This window comes from Herpailurus yagouaroundi, unplaced genomic scaffold (genome assembly GCF_014898765.1).
Source record: "Herpailurus yagouaroundi ecotype Mexico unplaced genomic scaffold, PumYag 29, whole genome shotgun sequence".
NCBI classification, from domain to species: domain Eukaryota; kingdom Metazoa; phylum Chordata; class Mammalia; order Carnivora; family Felidae; genus Herpailurus; species Herpailurus yagouaroundi.
The window spans coordinates 19,143,393-19,162,817 of record NW_024412377.1 but is presented as its reverse complement, the minus strand read 5'-3'; the positions used below and the strand labels follow the sequence as shown (position 1 = coordinate 19,162,817).

At 33.8% G+C, this 19,425-nt stretch overlaps 1 protein-coding gene across 3 annotated transcripts in view; it reads left to right on the top strand.

The window, feature by feature from the left end:
• LOC121043019 (cadherin-10) overlaps positions 1 to 19,425 on the top strand; it is a 151,845-nt gene that overhangs the window by 113,200 nt on the left and 19,220 nt on the right. For all 3 annotated transcript variants that reach the window (XR_005796648.1, XM_040494485.1, XM_040494479.1), the window contains exons 9-10: positions 10,540 to 10,661; positions 16,872 to 16,980. Coding sequence is in view for 2 of the 3 variants with exons in the window: in XM_040494485.1 (XP_040350419.1) it covers positions 10,540 to 10,661; positions 16,872 to 16,980 (231 nt within the window). In the remaining variant the exon portion in view is untranslated. The remainder of the gene's footprint in view (positions 1 to 10,539; positions 10,662 to 16,871; positions 16,981 to 19,425) is intronic.

Below are 19,425 nucleotides of genomic sequence, written 5' to 3'. Positions count from 1 at the left end.
ACCCTTTTTTTTTTTTTTTTTTTTTTTTTTTTTTTTTTTTTTTTTTTTTGAGTTGTTATGTTCAGGAAAGCTTTTACTTCCATTACCTATCTCCATATTACCATGTTGCCATGTGTCTGACAGGGTCCAATCTGATCATTCCAGAATCATGATTGTTTGTGCTCTCTCCTTGACTCAAGATCCTAATTCAAGCCTAACGAGTTAGGAATTGCATTTTCCATTTCAGATACTTTGAGAAATTTAACTTCTAAAGCTAGTTGAAATAATTACGATTCTGTAAAAAGCAAAGCCAATTATGTTCTTCTTTTTAAGAACTAAGCCTATTTTTTGCCCGTAAGTGAAATCAATTTATGGAGTAGCTGCTGGAAATGCCTACCTGCCAAGCCACAAGCAGTCAGGGGCCCATTATGCTGTTCTGGCTATTAAAGGAATAAGGGAGAGAGGGAAACAGCATATATAGGAAATTGTTTTTCCTAGATTTTAAGCACTGGGTTTGTGGTAAGTGTGCATTACACCAAGCCCTAAGCAGGACAGAATGATGTTTAAATGGACTTCTTACCAATGCGATTTCAGGCCCTGCCTCTAACGGTTTAATTCTACATTCCACAGCAGTGTAACACATCATATGGCAAGCACTGCTCCAGGTAATTATTTAGTGCGCTATACCGTGAAAAAACTTCCCTTTTTCTTCTTCAAAAAACATTTTTAAACGCTATTTGGAGAATAAAAACCCTAAAATTAAGGTCACACTTGGATTGTAGAAATCTGTTGTAGGGGCGCCTGGGTGGCGCAGTCGGTTAAGCGTCCGACTTCAGCCAGGTCAGGATCTCGCGGTCCGCGAGTTCGAGCCCCGCGTCGGGCTCTGGGCTGATGGCTCAGAGCCTGGAGCCTGTTTCCGATTCTGTGTCTCCCTCTCTCTCTGCCCCTCCCCCGTTCATGCTCTGTCTCTCTCTGTCCCAAAAATAAATAAACGTTGAAAAAAAATTAAAAAAAAAAAAGAAAAGAAATCTGTTGTAGACACTAATGAGTTCCTCTGCCCACATCTGAAAATTTGGCTATAATCATCGCGATACATTCTGAGAATAGGAGAGCGAAGTTCATGACCAAAGAACTCCGTTTTCTATACGTGGTTCCTTGACAGTAGAAATTCTTGCCCTAAGCAGGTAGAAAAGATACATCTTTCTAAAGCCTCGGATTTCTAGATAACAATCTAAGCTTTCCTTTTCTTGGGTACGGAAAAGCCTGTTGAATACATAGGAATGCTCTCACATTTTAAGATCCTTTATTGCTGATACATTGTCGCTACAGTGGAGTGTGCCTGGATGACTCAGAGAGAGACCCAGGTGGTAAACATACGCCAGCTACCATTCTGTATGATGACTCTTGGAATGCTTTATGTTTTTATTTGTACATAAGCTGCAACATCTATCTGTAAAAAGATTAGTGTAAGCACTGTTGTTTGAATAGGAGACTCTGGGCCTGATGCTTTATAAGCACATTTATCCCTGTGGATTTAGCTTTTGATTTGAAGAGACTGGAATTGTTTGTAAAGAAGCTGGAGAATCTTCATATGGTGTCAGGCAAAGGACTAACAATGCAGTTGTTTAGATCTGACACTTTTCTGTCTCTCTTGGCTTCTGCAGCATAGTTAGAAAGTGAATTCCTACCAGCAAGAGTTATTTTTATGTCAGGACTCTATATTGAAAGAAAATATTTTGCTTATGTCTACTATTTAAGTATATGAAAAAGAACATACTAGAAAATATGGAAGAATCATCCCTTCCCACTACTCCCCATAGCAACAAATAACTCTAGGTAGATTGAGGATTATTTGCAGGTGAACACTTTGTAGGTGAACTCTGGCTATTTGCAAATTGTTTAGGACTAAGGGAGGTAGGAAAAGAGTGGAATGGACTGTTCTTTTTTATCTCCTCTCTCCACTTCTCCCCACACATGGTCATCTTCAGACCCATATGAACTGTGGGGAAACTAGTTAACACATTTTTATCGTGTGAGTGCTTTGTGTGGAGTAACATAGCATAAGCTCTCAAGGAATGTAAGAAAATGAAAAAGGTATGATGGTGATAATAAAGATGATCTTAATAATAATAATCAACATGTATTGAGCAATTAACCAACAAAGTAATCCTTTTTTTTTTTTTTTTGGATAGTTTTCATGCATTAACTCCATAGATTAGAAGTTCTATTTTGATTTATACTGAGTAAATTGAGGCATTAAAGAGATGGAGTAAATTGGCCAAAGTCACACAGTGAGTAAGTGGTGAATCTGGGAATCAAAGCAGCTGTGTTCCCAGGGTCTGAACTCTATAACCACCTGACACACAAGAAGTGAACAATAGGTAGCAATACATTAGTAAATATGAGATCAGAACCTGAGAATGGAATATATATGGTTTAAAGAGTGTAAGACTGGAAAAGAGTGTTAAAGAGAGGATGCCTTTTAAATTTCCCTCGAGAAAAGGAAGGCAGATAAACACACTTTAAATAGATTTAGATCTCTGTTTGCTTCCTTCATATGACTTTAACCTTGTAAACGTTCCTGCTGAGTAATCAGTTCTTAAGCATTATTTTTAAAAGTGCTGATTTCATTATTTTAGTAACATCATAATTACATGGAGAGAAAGGGGAAGAAATAAATTATTTTGAATAGTAATATACACCCTATCTGGATATGACAATAATTTTTACTCTTGTATTTGACAATCATTGAGATAAATAGAAAGTCAGATAAATTTCACAAAGGTAAATAATACTATCCATAAACCCTGTAGGTAAAGGCCATTTAATAACATTGCTGTTGTCCCTCACCTCATATGTTATTTTTTGTTTTGCTTTGCTTTTACTTGTTATTTATTATTCTTATTATCATTACTATTAGTTTTAAATTTACATCGAAGTTAATTAACATATAGTGTAATAATGATTTCAGAATAGAATTTAGCGATGCATCACTTACGTGTAACACCAGTACTCATCCCAACAAGTATCCTCCTTCATGCACATCACCCATTTAGCCCATCCCCCCCAACCAACACCCCACCATCAACCCTCAGTTTGTTCTCTGTATTTAAGAGTCTCTTACGGTTTGTCTTTCTGTTTTTTATAGTATTTTGCTTCTCTTCCTTTATTTCATCTGGTTTGTATCTTAAATTCCGCATATGAGTAAAGTCATATGATATTTGTCTTTCTGTGACTTATTTTGCTAACCATAATACACTCTAGTTTCATTCACGTTGTTACAAATGGTAACATTCCATTCTTTTTGATGGGTGAGTAATATTCCATTGTTTACATCTACCATCTCTTTATTCATTCATCAGTTGATTGACATTTGGGAGTTTTTCATACTTTGGCTATTGTCGATATTGCTGCTATAAACATTGGGCTGCATGTGCCCCTTCGAAACAGCACACCTGTATCCCTTGGATAGATGCCTAGTAGTGCAATTGCTGAGTCGTAGGGTAGTTCTATTTTTGGTTTTTTGAGGAACCTCCATACTGTTTTCCAGAGTGGCTGCACCAGCTTGCATTCCCACCAGCAGTGCAAAAGAGATCCTCTTTCTCCGCATCCTTGCCAATATCGGTTGTTGCCTGAGTTGTTAATGTTAGCCATTCTGACAGGTGTGAGGTGGTATCTCATTGTGGTTTTGGTTTCTATTTCACTGATGATCAGTGATGTTGAGCATTTTTTTCATGTGTCTGTTAGCCATCTGGATGTTTTTTCTTTGGAAAAGTATCTATTCATGTCTTTTACCCATTTCTTCACTGGATTATTTGTTTTTGGGTTTTTGAGTTTTATAAGTTATTTAAAGATTTTGGACACTAATCCTCTATTTGGTATGTCATTTGCAAATATCTTCTCCCATCCTGTCAGTTGCCTTTTAGTTTTGCTGATTGTTTCATTTGCTATGCAGAAGTTTTTTATCTTGATGAGGTTCAATAGTTCATTTTTGCTTCTGTTTCCTTTGCCTCTGAAGATACCCAATAAGAAGTTCCTGCAGCCAAGGTCAAAAAGGTTGTTGCCTGTTTTCTCCTTTAGGATGTTAATGGCTTCCTGTCTTATGTTTAGGTCTTTCATCCATTTTGAGTTTATTTCTGTGTATGGTTAAAGAAATTGTTTCAGGTTCATTTTTCTACATGTTTCCATCCAGTTTTCCCAACACCATTTGTTGAAGAGACAGTCTTTTTTCCATTGGATATTCTTTCATTAATTGGCCATATATTTGTGGGTCCATTTCTGGGTTCTCTATTATGTTCCATTGATTGATGTACCTGTTTTTGTGCCAGTACCCTATTGTCTGGATGAATATTGCTTTGTAATATAGCTTGAATTCCAGAATTGTGATGCCTCCAGCTTTGTTTTTTTTTTGTTTTGTTTTGTTTTGTTTTTGTTTTTTGGTTTTTGTTTTTGTTTTTGTTTGTGGTTTTTTTTTTTTTTTGCATTATTTTGGCTATTCAGGGTCTTTTCTGGTGCCATACAAATTTTAAGATTGTTCTAGATCTTTGAAGAATGTTGGTGTTATTTTGATAGGAATTTCATTGAATATGTAGTTTGCTTTTGGCAGTATCGGCATTTTAACAATATTTGTTCTTCCAATCCATGAGCATGGAATGTTTTTCCATTTTTTTGTGTGTATAGATTTTTCACCTCTTGGTTAGTTTTATTCCTAGGTATTTTATGGTTTTGGGTGTAATTGTAAATGGGATTGATTCTTTGATTTCTCTTTCTGCTGCTATATTGTTGGTGAATAGAAATTCAACTGATTTCTATATGTTGATTTTATAGCCTGGGACTTTGCTGAATTCATGGATCAGTTCTAGCAGTTTTTTTGGTAGAGTCTTTTGAGTTTTTCACATAGAGTATCATGTCATCTGCAAAGAGTGAAAATTTGACTTCTTTCTTGCCAGTTTGGATGCCTTTTATTTCTTTGTGTTGTCTGATTGCTGAGGTGAGGACTTCCAACACTATATTGAATAACAGAGGTGAGAGTGGATATCCTTGTTTTGTTCCTGGACTTATGGGGAGAGCTCTCAGTTTTTCCCCATTGAGGATGATATTAGCAGTGGGTCTTTTGTATATGGCTTTTGTGATATTGAGTTGTGATCTTTCTATCCCTACTTTCTTGATGATTTTTATCAAAAAAAGATGTTGTATTTTGTCAAATGCTTTCTCTGCATCTGTTGATAAGATCATGTGGTTCTTATACTTTCTTTTATTAATGTGATGTATGACATTGGTTGATTTGCAGATATTGAACCAGACCTGCATCCCAGGAATAAATCCCACTTGATCGTGGTAAATAATCCTTTTAATGTATTGTTGGATCCAGTTTGCTAGTATCTTGTTGTTTGCATCCATGTTAATAAAATAAATTGGCCTGTAGTTCTTTTCAGTGGGGTCTTTGTCTGGTTTTGGTATCAAGGTAATACTGGCCTCATAGAATTTTTTGGAAGTTTCTTTCCATTTCTATTTTTGGAACAGCTTCAAAAAATAGGTGTTAAGTCTTTTTTAAATGTTTGGTAGAATTCCCCTGGAGAGCTATCAAGCCTTGGACTCTTGATTCTGGGAGATTTTTGATTATTGATTCAATTTCTTTACTGGTTATAGGTCTGTTCAAATTTTCTATTTCTTCCTGTTTCAGTTTTGGTAGTTTGTATGTTTTTAGGAATTTGTCCATTTCTTCTAGATTGCCCAATTAGTTCTCATATAATTGCTCATAATATTCTTTTATTATTGTTTGTATTTCTGCAGTGTTGGTTGTGATCTCTCCTCTTTCATTAATGATTTTATTGATTTGGGTCCTTTCCTTTTACTTTTTGATCAAACTGGCTAGGGGTTTATTAATTTTGTTAATTCTTTCAAAGAATGAGCTCTTGGTTTCATTGATCTGTTCTACTGTTTTGTTTCTGTTTTTTTGTTTTTGTTTTTAATTTCAATATCATTGATGTCTTCTCTAATCTTTATTTTTTTTCCCTTTTTATGCTGGTTTTGGGCTTTATTTGCTGTTCTTTTTCCAGTTCTTTTAGGTATAAGATTAGACTGTGTATCTGAGACCTTTCTTATTTCTTTAGGAAGGCCTGGATTGCTATATACTTCCCTCTTATGACCACCTTTCCTGCATCCCAGAGGTTTAGGGCTATTGTGTTTTCATTTTTGTTGGTTTCCGTGTACTTTTTAATTTCCTCTTTAACTTCTTAGTTAACCCATTTATTCTTTAGTAGAATATTCTTTAGTCTCCATGTATTTGTTGTCTTTCTAGATTTTTTCTTGTGTTGATTTCGACTTTTATAGCATTGTGGTCTGAAAATATGCACCGTATGATCTCGATATTTTCATACTTGTTGAGGGCTGATTTGTGTACCAGTGTGTGATCTATTCTGGAGAATGTTCCATGTGCACTCAAGAAAAATGTGTATTCTGCTGCTTTGGTATGAAATGTTCTGAATATATCTGTTAAGGCCATCTGGTCCACTGTGTCATTCAAAGTCACTGTTTCCTTGTTGATTTTCTGTTTACATGATTTGTCCATTGCTGCAAGTGGGGTGTTGAAGTCCCCTACTATTATGGTATTATTATCAATGAATTTCTGTATGTTTGTGATTAATTGATTTATATATTTTCCATGTTGTGGGCATAAATGTTTACAATTGTAAGATCTTGGTAGATAGACCACTTAATTATGATATAATGCCCTTCTTTATCTCTTGTTACAGTATTTTAAAAGCTAATTTGTTTTACATAAATAAGTATGGCTACTCAAGCTTTCTTTTGGTGACCATTGGCATGAGAGACGATTCTCCTTCCCCTTACCTACAATCTTCAGGTGTCTTTAGGTCTATAATACGTCTCTTGTAAGCAGCATATAAGTTGGTCTTGCTTTCTCATCCATTCTGATACCCTATGTCTTTTGATTGAAGCTTTTAGCCCATTGACATTTAGAGTGGCTACTGAAAGATATGAACTTAGTGCCATTATGTTGCCTGTAATTGGAGTTTCTGGTGATGTTCTCTGGTCCTTTCTAGTCTTTGTTGCTTTTGATCTTTTTTGTTTTGTTTCATCTCTTCTCTCAGAGAGTCACCCTTAAAATTTCTTGCAGGGCTGGTTTAGTAGTCATGAACTCTTAGTTTTTGTTTGTCTGGGAAACTCTTTACCTCTTCTTCTATTTTGAAGGACAGCCTTGGTGGATAAAGAATTCTTGGCTGCATATTTTCAGATTTGCATGTTGGATATATCCTGCCCCCCCTTTCTGGCTTGCTAAGTTTTTGTGGATAGATCTGCTGCAACCCTGATGTGTCTTCCCTTATACATTAAGGGATTTTGTTCCCTTGCTGCTTTCATAATTCTTTCTTTCTTTGCACATTTTGTGAATTTGACTATGATATGCCTTGCTGATGGTCAGTTTTTGTTTAATCTAATGGGAATTCTTGGTGCTTCTTGGATTTTGATGTCTGTGTCCTTCCCAAGATTAGGAAATTTTTCTGCTATCATTTTTTCACATAAGCCTTCTGTCCTTTTTTCTCTCTCTTCATCTTCTAGGACTCCTAGGATTTGTATATTATTCCTTTTTAACGCATCACAGAGTTCTCTAAGTCTTGTATTTTGCTCTTTTGACTTTGTTTCCCTCTTTTTTTTTTGTTTCATTGTTCTCCATAATTTTATCTTCTATGCCTCTGATTCACTGCTCTGCTTCGTCCATTCTTATCATCATGGCTCAACTCAAGATTGCATGTTGGATATAGTATTTTAATTTTGTCCTGACTAGTTACTTCTTTTATCTCTTCAGAAAGGGAAACTATGTTGTTTTTTTTTTTTCAACCCTAGCTAGTATTCTTACTACCATGGTTCTAAATTCTAGTTCACACATTTTGCTTATATCTGTGTTGCTTAAGCCCCTGGCTGTCATTCCTTTCTGTTCTTTCTCTTGGGGTGAATTCCTTCATTTTGTCATTATGGAGGAAGAAAAAGAATAAAATAAAAATTTTAAATTAAAATAATTATAAACAAAACATAAAAATTAAATAAAGGTAACTAGATCATAGATGTGTTTTGGTCTGCTTGTTGAAAGAAGCTTGGTATAATAGAGAAAAAAGGTAGAGAAAAGATAGGAAAAAATTAAGAAAAGTTTTAAAGATTAAACAATATTTGTATAATAAAATATAACAAAATGAAATAAATAATAAAATAGAATTTTAAAACTACAAAAAATAGTAAAAATAATGAAAATAATAAAAAATATTCTTGCAAAAGAGAAAATAAAAATAATTTTGTCTCTTTCTGTAATGAAGAAAAACAAAAGAAAAAAAAACTATTTCAAGGAAGACAGAAGCAAAAAAAAAAAAACAACAAAAGAAAAACAAAACAACAACGAATAAATAAATGAACCAGCAAACAGAATGAAACCCAAATGAAGTTAACATTCAGTGTCCCCTAGAACTTGAGCTATGAAGCACTCTATATAGTCCATACACTAAGCAAGCAGAGAGACTTGTGCTGGTGGTCTAGGGGATGTGCTTGGAGGATGCATTTGGTTGGGGCTTGGTGTAATGGCTCCATTCTCCACTATGTGGAGCTACTTAGTTTACTGGGTTGGATGTGCATGTATATGCGTGTGCAGGAGAGGTAGCAATGGCCTCACCCAGCTTCCGAGTCTCTGGCATAGGAACTTCATGCTCTCATGAAGCCCCTCCTTTGTCTCAGGGCTCCTTCCACTCCTTGCCTCTACCCTGTCCATGTCCAAGCATCAGCCTGCCAGGTAGCACCTCCCTTAGAGTTTTATCTCAGTGGGGCTGTGTTTCAAAACCCCTCTCTGCAGAGACCCCTGTGACTTGGGCCCATGCCAACTCTCTGGGAAAGGGTCTTGCTGAGCAACAACCAGGTGCCTGCTTGCCCCAGAAAATGATTGTGTAATTACACAGTGATGCTTCTCCCCCGTGGCACATGAACCCCTCAGACCCGATGCCTGCTCCTGGGGATCATCACTACTTCCTCCCCAGAGCACCAACAGGCACTAAGCACCAGAATTTCAGACTCTGTGCTCCACTGTTTATATAATCCTCATGGTATTGAAATCCTTTCCTTTCTCCCTGTCACTGGTTTTGGGGAACAGAATTCTTGTTCAGTCCCCTGTGAGTGTTTTCACTCTTTCTTTCTCTTTCTCTCCAGCAACTTTTGGGGGAGTGCTTTTCTTGCATGATCCCGATTTACTGCACTCTCCCCCTTTCTCTATCCTCTCTCTGCAAAAACAGCTCCCTGCCCTCTGTGGCTTCTCTCTCTCCCACTTCACCTCTCTACATTCCTGAATTCTGAATTCTGCTGAATTCTGTGGCTCAAGTTATGCAGATTGTGGTGTTAATCCTCGTATCAATTTCCTAGATGTGCAAAATGGTTTGGTGCTGATCTACGTGCATTTCAGGGACATGACAAGCTGAGGGTTTCCATGCTCCTCCACTATCTTTCTTAGACCCCTGCTTTCCTTTGTTTTTAGCTAGTTACTTCCTTTGTTCTTTTATACTGATCTTCAGTTTGACTTTGCTGAAGTACACATAGAAGTTCAACTATATCCAAAGACTAAGATTTTGACATCACAAAGGTTGATAAATAGAACCTGAATTTAAGATGTCAAATCACTTTTAGATATCAGTACACATTCCTAGAAAATCCCATGGTTGAGATAATGGAATTATGATTAATACAATATTGTTACTCCATGCTACGTTGTTACCTCATGTCTGTAAATAGACATTAATATTTTAAAATTCCACTTACAAATCAAGACAATTTTAATGCATATTTTTATGTGAAAACTTTGATGCTGTTGATTTTTAAATTTGTAGGAAAAAAACCAAAACATTATTATTCTACTATATATTACTACCAAACTGACTTTATTTTACAAAATTCAGCCTGGATTGTTGAAGTTGTACCAGTAACAATTAATGAAAAATTCAAATGGTTATATTTTACTGTAAATTTCCATCCAAATTGTAAAATTAGTAGCTGTATATTAAAATTTCCAAAAGAGTAATTGAGAGTAGCTATTGGAATACATTTTAGTGATTAAAGTAGTCAGGAGGGTAAGTTGTAATATAAAAACCACTCATTACGAGCTTATGACTATGGGCTAGTTAATAATTTATTTAAAATTATTTCTTCAACCAAAAACTTGCTGAAGCTTAATATAATACTGTATGATAAAGATTTAATAACTATTTGTTCTTATTTTACATATTTTGGACAGTCAGGACACAAATACAATATGAACTCATTTACACTGGATTTTGCTTTTGAAAAGATTTTCCAAAATAATAGTAGTACTCTTGAGGCCAATAATAACTGAATTTATGACTACTTAATTAGGCTCTGTAGTAATTTTCTTTATTGCATTTGCTCATTATGTTAGTAAAATGAACATGATGCTTATTTTTATGTGAGCACTTAATATCCACAAGATGCCTGTATAAATTAAATCTGGTGCACAAATGTGTCTTCCTAAACAAATTTTTCCTTTCCCTTTTCTAGACAATCCCAAAGAGATGACTCGTGTGGCTGTTTTTGTCAGAATTTTGGATGTTAATGACAATGCTCCACAATTTGCAGTGTTCTATGACACTTTTGTATGTGAAAACGCCAGACCAGGGCAGGTGAGCAACCATAGGACTTAAAAGCTTTAGAATATTTTAGTGGTTTCTTAAATATTTTCTTTTCCTAATCTTAAGAAGAATGAGTAAACAGAGATAAAAACAATCATGTAAGTACCAGTAATATAATTTTTTAAAGGTTGATGTTGGGGTGCCTGGTGCCTGGATGGCTCAGTCAGTTAAATGTCTGACTCTTGATTTCTGCTCAGGTCATGATCTCATGGTCATGAGATCAAGCCCCTCATTGGGCTCTGTTCTGGACATGGATGCTGCTCAAGATTCTCCCTCTCCTTGTGCCTCTCCCCTGGTTATGCTTCACCTCTCTCTCTCTCTCTCTCTCTCTCTCTCTCTCAAAAAAAAAGCTGATGTTTTTAGAATTAAAAGATGTTCTGAATGACAATATAGTGAGTTTCATATTTCTTTTGTGCAGTTAAAAAGAAAATATAAGACATTATTGTTGCCACAACAGTTAAGGTGTAAGAAGAAATAACTTTCACTTGTTAAACTTTCAAGCACAAAAACAGGGAGAAAAAAAAAAAACTCCACTCTTTCTTTAGATGAATACTGTAACTGCTAGAGAAATGGGAGATGGAAGTTAGAAAAAACACAGAGACAGATACATGGGATCAGCTAGACAATGCATCAATATTCCAATGTATGCAAATGATTTGAAAGCAGACTGTAGGATTCACTCCTTAGATTTATACTTGTATTTCATCATTATAGCAACACTTAGAGTGCTTAATGACTTAGTTTTTGTCTTTTAAAACATTCTTTATACATCAGCTTTGTTTATAACTCTTTAAGTCTTTTCCTCAGTGGACTCATTTTGTTGTTTGCAAAACTCCAGTGTATATGGCTGAAAGAAATGCTCTTAATTGGTTTGAGTGCTATCTTCACAGAAGGAAGCTGCATGTTATAAATAATAATTGGGAATCAAATGTGTTTTATTAAAGGAAGAGGACCCATCCCAAAACTGTATTATGTTTTGACATCATTTGATGCTCTTTATAAACATCAATGTCATTGTTACATTTTTATGCAAATTACATTGTGGAATAACACAAATTCTTCCTTCTGAAGATTCTAACAGGAATTCAATAGCCTGTCTATTGTTGGAAACGGCAAAATTGCTGCAATTGGATTCATTTTTTATTTGAAAATGTTATGGAAATGTTTAATTTGGAATATTTAAATGACAAAGCTACTTCCGACCTACTTCTTAATGAAACAGTGTTTGCCCTGAAAATACCATTCCAAATAGTCCTCTGCTTGGCAGGCTCAGCATGATATAAGTTGAAGCCTTTTCTCTAAAGAGATAAATTACCCACTTTGCAACTGCCTCATGCATTGCTTTCTCTATGATTATTCTGTTTGATTTTCAAGATATATCTTTTCAGAGCATTTGAATCATTTTAAATACTGATTTCCAAATGTATTCAAAATATACAAAATAAGGGATTATGTTTTTTTTTTTTCTTTATGCCTCTTTTTAAAAAAAATATATCTGGTTTAGTAACTTTATATTTTTTGGACTTTAAAAACCACTTGGCGTATTGAAGGAAAATAATAAAATAGAAGAAAATTTTAATTTGAAAAGTAACCTATTTTGACCAACTTGATAGGAATAACATGATTAATAATTTTTGTCTAATTATCTGAATGTGCAATAGCTTCCCATAGTAGTTATAAATTAAACTACATAAATTAAATTAATGTTTATAAAAATAAACATTATTTTTAATGTTTATTAATTTGTTTTGAGAGAGAGAGAATGAGAGAAAGTATGAGCAGGGAAGGGGCAGAGAGCGAGAGAGAGAAGAGAATCCCAAGCACACTCCACACTGTCAGCACGGAGTCAGATGTGGGACTTGAACCCATGAACCATGAGATCACAACCTGAGCAGAAATCAAGAGTCAGAGGCTTAACCAACTGAGCCACCCAAGTGTCCCCATAGTAGTTATTTTTAATAAGATCAGTTTGTTAAATATCATTTTGGTCTCACAGGCTGAAAAATGTTCCTTAAACCAAATACTTATGTACTCAATGATGGAATTCTAGGTTACAGCATCCTAGGAGGTAAAACTAAGGTTTGGAAAAGTCCTTCACTGAAACTTCCTTGAAATTTATTTGTTACCTCTGCCTTCCTTCCTTCTGGGAAGTAGGAGCTTCTCAGGACTTCTGGGTGTGCTTTAGTTATTTATAGAGTATTTCAACCAAAGTAATTCTCTGAATTAAGTGTCGATTAAAAGTAGCACTTTGAACAGCAGTATAGGAAATGATTCCATTTATTTGGTGCGTGGACAAAACGAGAAGACAGAGATAAAGTTAACTACCATCTCCTCCTCCTTTTCTGCTTATTCCCTGATCTAAGGGTAGGAGACATTCCCCCTTGGAAAAGATGGAGCTTACAATTGTAGCATTAACAGTTCCTTCTTGTGTCTGAACTAGGCTGCTTGAGTCCTCATCTTTTCCATCACAGAAAGAGTCTCTTGGGAAAGGAGGGGAAAGAAGACCAGCTGTTTCATTTCTCATTGATTTTCAGTCAATAAAATATATTTTAACAATTTTAATCGTTATGGGAAGGAAATACAATTTCTGTCTCACAGATTTCCCAGAGTCTCCCCAGGGAGGAGTGCTACTTGTATTCACCCACAGATAGTATCTGAGCTCCAGGCCTTTACCAAACCCCAAATATCCCACTACATATCTCCCTGGCACAGTGTTTAGTTACTTACCAGCTACTGAAAAGGGTACTTTTTACCAGAACAAGGTAATTTTTGCATCAATGGAAACTACTACTCTAACACTGGCAACGCTAATGATCACTGAAACACCTTCTTGCTGAATTGAGATTGTTTTAGAATAGCCTAGTAAAAATACAAACCAATTATGTTACAGCTCAAGAGATACAATGTAAATGACTTATCAGTGTCTGTTCTTCATATGCTCAAAATGAATACTAGACATCACCAGTGTTTTTGTTTTTGTTTTCCATAATGTGGCAACCTATTGTATTGGAAGTGATCTAAAATGAATTTGTCAAATTCAAAAATGAATTTGTCTCTAGCAGGAATAAAATAGTGAGTACTTATACAGAGAGATAGGGGATGTCTCCTTGTTGCCAACTTATGATTCCTATTGCAAATCAACTCAAATATATAATATATATATTATATAATATATATTTATATTTATATTGTATAATATATTATATAATATATTATATGTATATATTATATGCATATAATGTATATATATTATATGTATATAATATGTATAATATATATTATAATATATATTATAATATATATTTTATAATATAAATATGTTTATATATTATAATATATATTATAATATATAATATGTATGTGTATGTATATATATATATATATATATGCCCATATGTATATGGTACATATGCCAAAACAAATAAGCACACATATACCAAAACAAAATACAGTTGATTCTTGAACAGCATAGGGGTTGGTTACTTTCTTTATAACATTTAAAGAAAATATATCAGTGAATCACTAATTTTAAAATCAATGATGCTATCATGTTTTATTCAAACAACATATTTTAATTAAGGCTTTTTGCATAAGGGACGCATGGGTGGCTTAGTCAGTTAAGTGTCCAACTCTTGGTATCAGCCAATGTCTTGATCTCACGGTTCGTGAGATTGAGCCCCATGTTGCGCTCTGCACAGACAGTGAGGAGCCTGCTTGGTGTTCTCTCTCTCCCTCTCTCTCTCTGTGCCCCTCCCCCATTCTCTCTCTCTCTCTCTCAAAATAAATAAATAACTGCTAAAAAAATTAAAGAAAAGAAATTTTGTGTAAGGAGACCTGGGTGGCTCAGTCGTTTAAGTGTCTGACTCTTGATTCCTGCTCAGATCATGATCTCATGGTTGGGCTCTGAGCTGAGCATGGAGCCCACTTGCGACTCTCTTGCTTCCTCTCTCTGTGCCCTTCCTCTGCTCACGGGTACATGTGAGAGCATGAATGTATATGCTCTCTCCCAAAATAAATGAATAAGCATTAAAAAAAGGAATTTTTGGGGGCGTCTGGGTGCTCAGTCGGTTAAGCGTCCGACTTCAGCCAGGTCACGATCTCGCGGTCCGTGAGTTCGAGCCCCGGGTCGGGCTCTGGGCTGATGGCTCAGAGCCTGGAGCCTGTTTCCGATTCTGTGTCTCCCTCTCTCTCTGCCCCTCCCCCGTTCATGCTCTGTCTCTCTCAATCCGAAAAATAAATAAACGTTGAAAAAAAAAATTAAAAAAAAAAGGAATTTTTGTGTAAACGGTTATAATTTCTTATATGTAAAGATGTGACCATTTTGTTCTCTGTAGTGTATTATTCTGATTTGTAAAAATAAACTGAAATTATAATTTGTAATCATAACTGAAAATGTATATTTATTATGAAACATTATAGTTTTTATTTTAAAAGGCCTACTTTTAAAGTTTTAGCTCTACTTTTAAGTTTCTATCATTTTGTCTGTATGTGTGCCAACATATTAATCTTAATATGTATAAACATAAAAATTATATTTAGTCTACTATCTTTCTTGATGTTATTTCATTTATGTCATTTTCCCCTCAACTTATTCTTATAAATCACTATTTAAAAGTATAATCTTTTAGACTGCCTGACAAATAAGAGTCATTCAAGAAATGTTTTTATAACTGAATTGATACTTCTTAAAGAGTATTAATTAATTATTGTATAAACATCTTTCTCTTTAATTCCTTCACATATGTACCATTTTTAGTTGTGTATTGGATGGCTAAGCCATTAGCAATAAATCTTTGATTTCTATTCAATCTTAAATTACCACTAAAGTTTCATTAAATAGTTATGTTTCATTTTAAAATATATTTTAAAATTATTCGAAGTTTAAACGATTTTTTTGGCTGCTTATTCTTAGTAATAAACATTTATCTTTGATCAAATTATATTTCTTTTATCATTTAGAAGGAAGTGGTTAAGGTTGTAAATAAATAGGGAGTACATAAAATTTATCACATTTTTCTTTTTATAAGGTAATCTAAAAGAAGACTAATTCAATACAGAAGAGTTAAAATAATTTATTTTTCATATTTACTTGATATAATGTTTTAAATTTAAAATCTCTTTTTAAATAAAAATCAGTAGCAAATATTTTGATCAAATATAGACACAATGTTAAAATGAGTCAATTTATTAAAGTATATTCCTTTTACACTGGGTGTTGTATGGAAACCAATCTGACAATAAATTTCATATATAAATAAAAAAAAAGAAACAAACAAAAAAAAAAGTATATTCCTTTTAGTTAAGCATAAATTTGACCATTTATATAAATCAATATACAAGTTAACAACTTCTGAAGCTCTCTTGCAAATTAAGATGCACAAAAATATATATAAAATTTTATAAATTAAGGACAAAATGGGTATATATGCAAATATTACATAGCTATATGTTATATATATATTTAATAATATTAAACATATATGGTCAAAGCACTGATCCGATTACAGTATAAGGTGTTAAATTTTCTTCTTTGTTACCATATAGCATCTTATATTGTCTCTTATTCTTAAATAAGTCAGAGATGATCTTTATAAAATAACCATTTCCCATTTTATGCATATATTGAATTAAAAATATGTAATTTTATTTACAGTGCAGATGAAGTGAGTCATTACTGCTAAAGTAGACCATAATGTTTAAGTCCTTCATTTAAAAAGTTTTGCATAATATTATCTACATAATCTACTTTCTTTGAATAATTTTCACTTTACTTTTTTTTGATAAGGAGAAAAGCCATAATGACAATAGTTTTCTAAATTTTTCCTACATTAGATAAACTCTTCCAGATTAATGTTTAAAGATGTGTGAAATAACCTACTCATTTCAAATGCTAAATTAATAAGGATGCAAAGAATATGATATTACCAGTTTTTATTTTGAAGAAATGGATAATATATAGGAGAAATTGAGAAGCAGGGACAGAGAGAAGCACGGAGGGAAGTAGAGAGACGAGGACTCTATTAAAATTAAAGTAATAACAACAACAACAACAAAAAAGATGGAATAAGCCAAAGATACATGCACAAGGAAAAAAAACAACTGCCTTTAAATTTAGACAAAATTGGATGTTAAAAATTACATATTGTTAAGCAGGTTATACCCATAGAATTTGATAAATATGCATTTTTCTCTTTTCTCCAGCTAATACAGACTATAAGCGCAGTAGACAAAGATGACCCTTTAGGTGGACAGAAATTTTTCTTCAGTTTAGCTGCTGTCAATCCCAACTTCACAGTACAGGATAATGAAGGTAAATTTTAGAACACGGTCATTATGATTTAAGGTGACATTTACAACTTTTCCCCAAAGTAGCAATTAACATGTATGGTGTTTTAATTTATTGATCTGTGTTACAAAATGTTGTTTTCATAAGGTATTTAATCAGATTAATTTCTTGACAGTGTTCATTTTCTCAAAATCTCAAAAAAATAGTAAATTATTTGAAAGAAATCTCTACATGAGTACTAATGAAGAGATTGGATCTTGAAAACATTAGAAAGGCTGGAAATAATCAGACACATGGGGTAGAGAAATGAATGACTCAGTGAGACCCTTGTGCAAATTTCAATGATACTTAGCAGCAACAGATTCACCAAAGCCAAGAAGGCATGGAGTATGGGTCAGAAGAAAGAGAAGTAACCATATTAGCCTGTGAGAGTTTAAGTGCAAAAGCAGTTGCAAGGACAAGTTATACTATTCTTTTGTGTAATATGTAAATATTACGATGTCTCTGTGATCAAAAATACTGAAATTACATTTCTTGCATTCCCAAAAAGAGCAAAAACAGATTTTTATAGGAAAAAATATGAAAATAGTTACTATTTTTAAAAAGTTGAACAGCTTTATTCTTTGAAAAATATATGTGGTAATTATCTTAGTCTAAAAGTGTGTAGAGCTTAACCCCCCCCCCACAATAAGTATATGTTAAACTAACAATATCAGGTGATCTTTCCAAAATGGCATACATATTTTAGAGTAAATGTATATATGGTTATTCTTAAAATAAATGTAATAACTACCTTACTACCTTGGCATATTTGGAAATACCTTCATAATGATGTAGCTACACTGGTAGAGGCAGATGGCTATATCACCTCTAGGTGGCTTTCAGAATATCAGAAAGAAGTTGAAGATAATGGATAGTTTTACATTAACCCAATTTTTATTTGAAATATTTGATATGGTAAAAAGTGCACAAATCAGTTGAAGAGAGGGCACCCACTGGTAACATCTGTTTACTAAATTGGAGTTTCTGAAATGTCTGTTTTGTATCCCTCTGAACGTCTAAAATAATTGTGATGGGAAAAATTAGCCTAGGGTTGGCAGATAAGACACAAAATGTCCACTTTCATCTGCATATCAGTAAAACAACACCCATTATTTTATTTGCTGAATCTGGCATCCTATATATGGAACATAGACTGGACATCCCTAATACTGAACTGGCAACATCATTCATCTTTCTAAGCGTGTTTTAATTTATGTTCCTGTTAAACCAAGCCCTGGCTCCCAATAAACCACCTCTCAATTTTGAAAAGTATTAGAGACTTGAAATAGTGTTACCTTATCACAACATTTCACAGTTACTAGGTAAGCACCTTTAGGCTAATCTTAATTAAGTTCTCACAAGTAGTGGCGTCTTCCTATATTTGGGAGAGTTCCTGATCTTATATGAGTTACTCAGAGCAAGAGTTGAAGCCTTATAAATATACATCTGAACATGTCACTATATAGAACACCACTAAAGTCAGATGGAATATAGGATATAATCCTGCATAAATTCACTAATTTGTTATCATGCATTTTGAAAGAAATTCTATTGAGAAATGGAATTGCTCTTCTTGAGAAAATACCCTTGTGTTTATCTATATGTTCAGCTTAAAAAACTTTATGGTATAAGTTTTTAAAATTTAATTTCTTGCTTCTGTGATAACACACTTGGAGCGTTTAATTGTTAAGATTCCCTTACTTTCCACTAACATAGATTGAAAGCATAAGTATACGATGACTTTTTGAGTATTTAATAAAATGGTTTGAATAGAATGGCTAGTTTAGGGTAAAATGACATTTTGTTCTTCAATATAATAAAACTATTGTAGATAAAATTAACATTTAGAAACTTTGGAAAAGTTAAAAAAGGGAAAGGCAAGAAGATTCTAAATATAACCATATGCTAACACCTGTTGTTTTTTGTGTTGTTGATTTTAGCCATTCTGACAGGTGTGAGGTAATATGTCACTGTAGTTTTAATTTGCATTTTCTGATGATCAGTGATATTGAGCACCTTTTCATGTGTCTGTTTGCTGTATGTATGTCTTTTTTGTAAAAAATGCCCATTCTTATCTTCTGCCCATTTTTTAATTAGATTATTTGTTTTTTTGGTGTTGAGTTTTGCAAGTTCTTTATAGATTTTGGATACTAATCTTATCAGGTATGTCATTTGCAGATATCTTTTCCAGTTCTGTAGGTTGCCTTTTAGTTTTGTTGATTGTTTCCTTCGCTGTGCAGGAGCTTTATCTTTTGATGAAGTGCCAATAGTCTATTTTTGCTTTTGTTTCTTTTGCCTCAGGAGACATGTCTAGTCAGAAGTTGCTATGGCTGATGTCAAAGAGGTTACTACTACCTGTGTTCTCTTCTAGGATTCTTGTGGTTTCAGATCTCACATTTAGGTCATTCAGTCTTTAATCCATTTGGA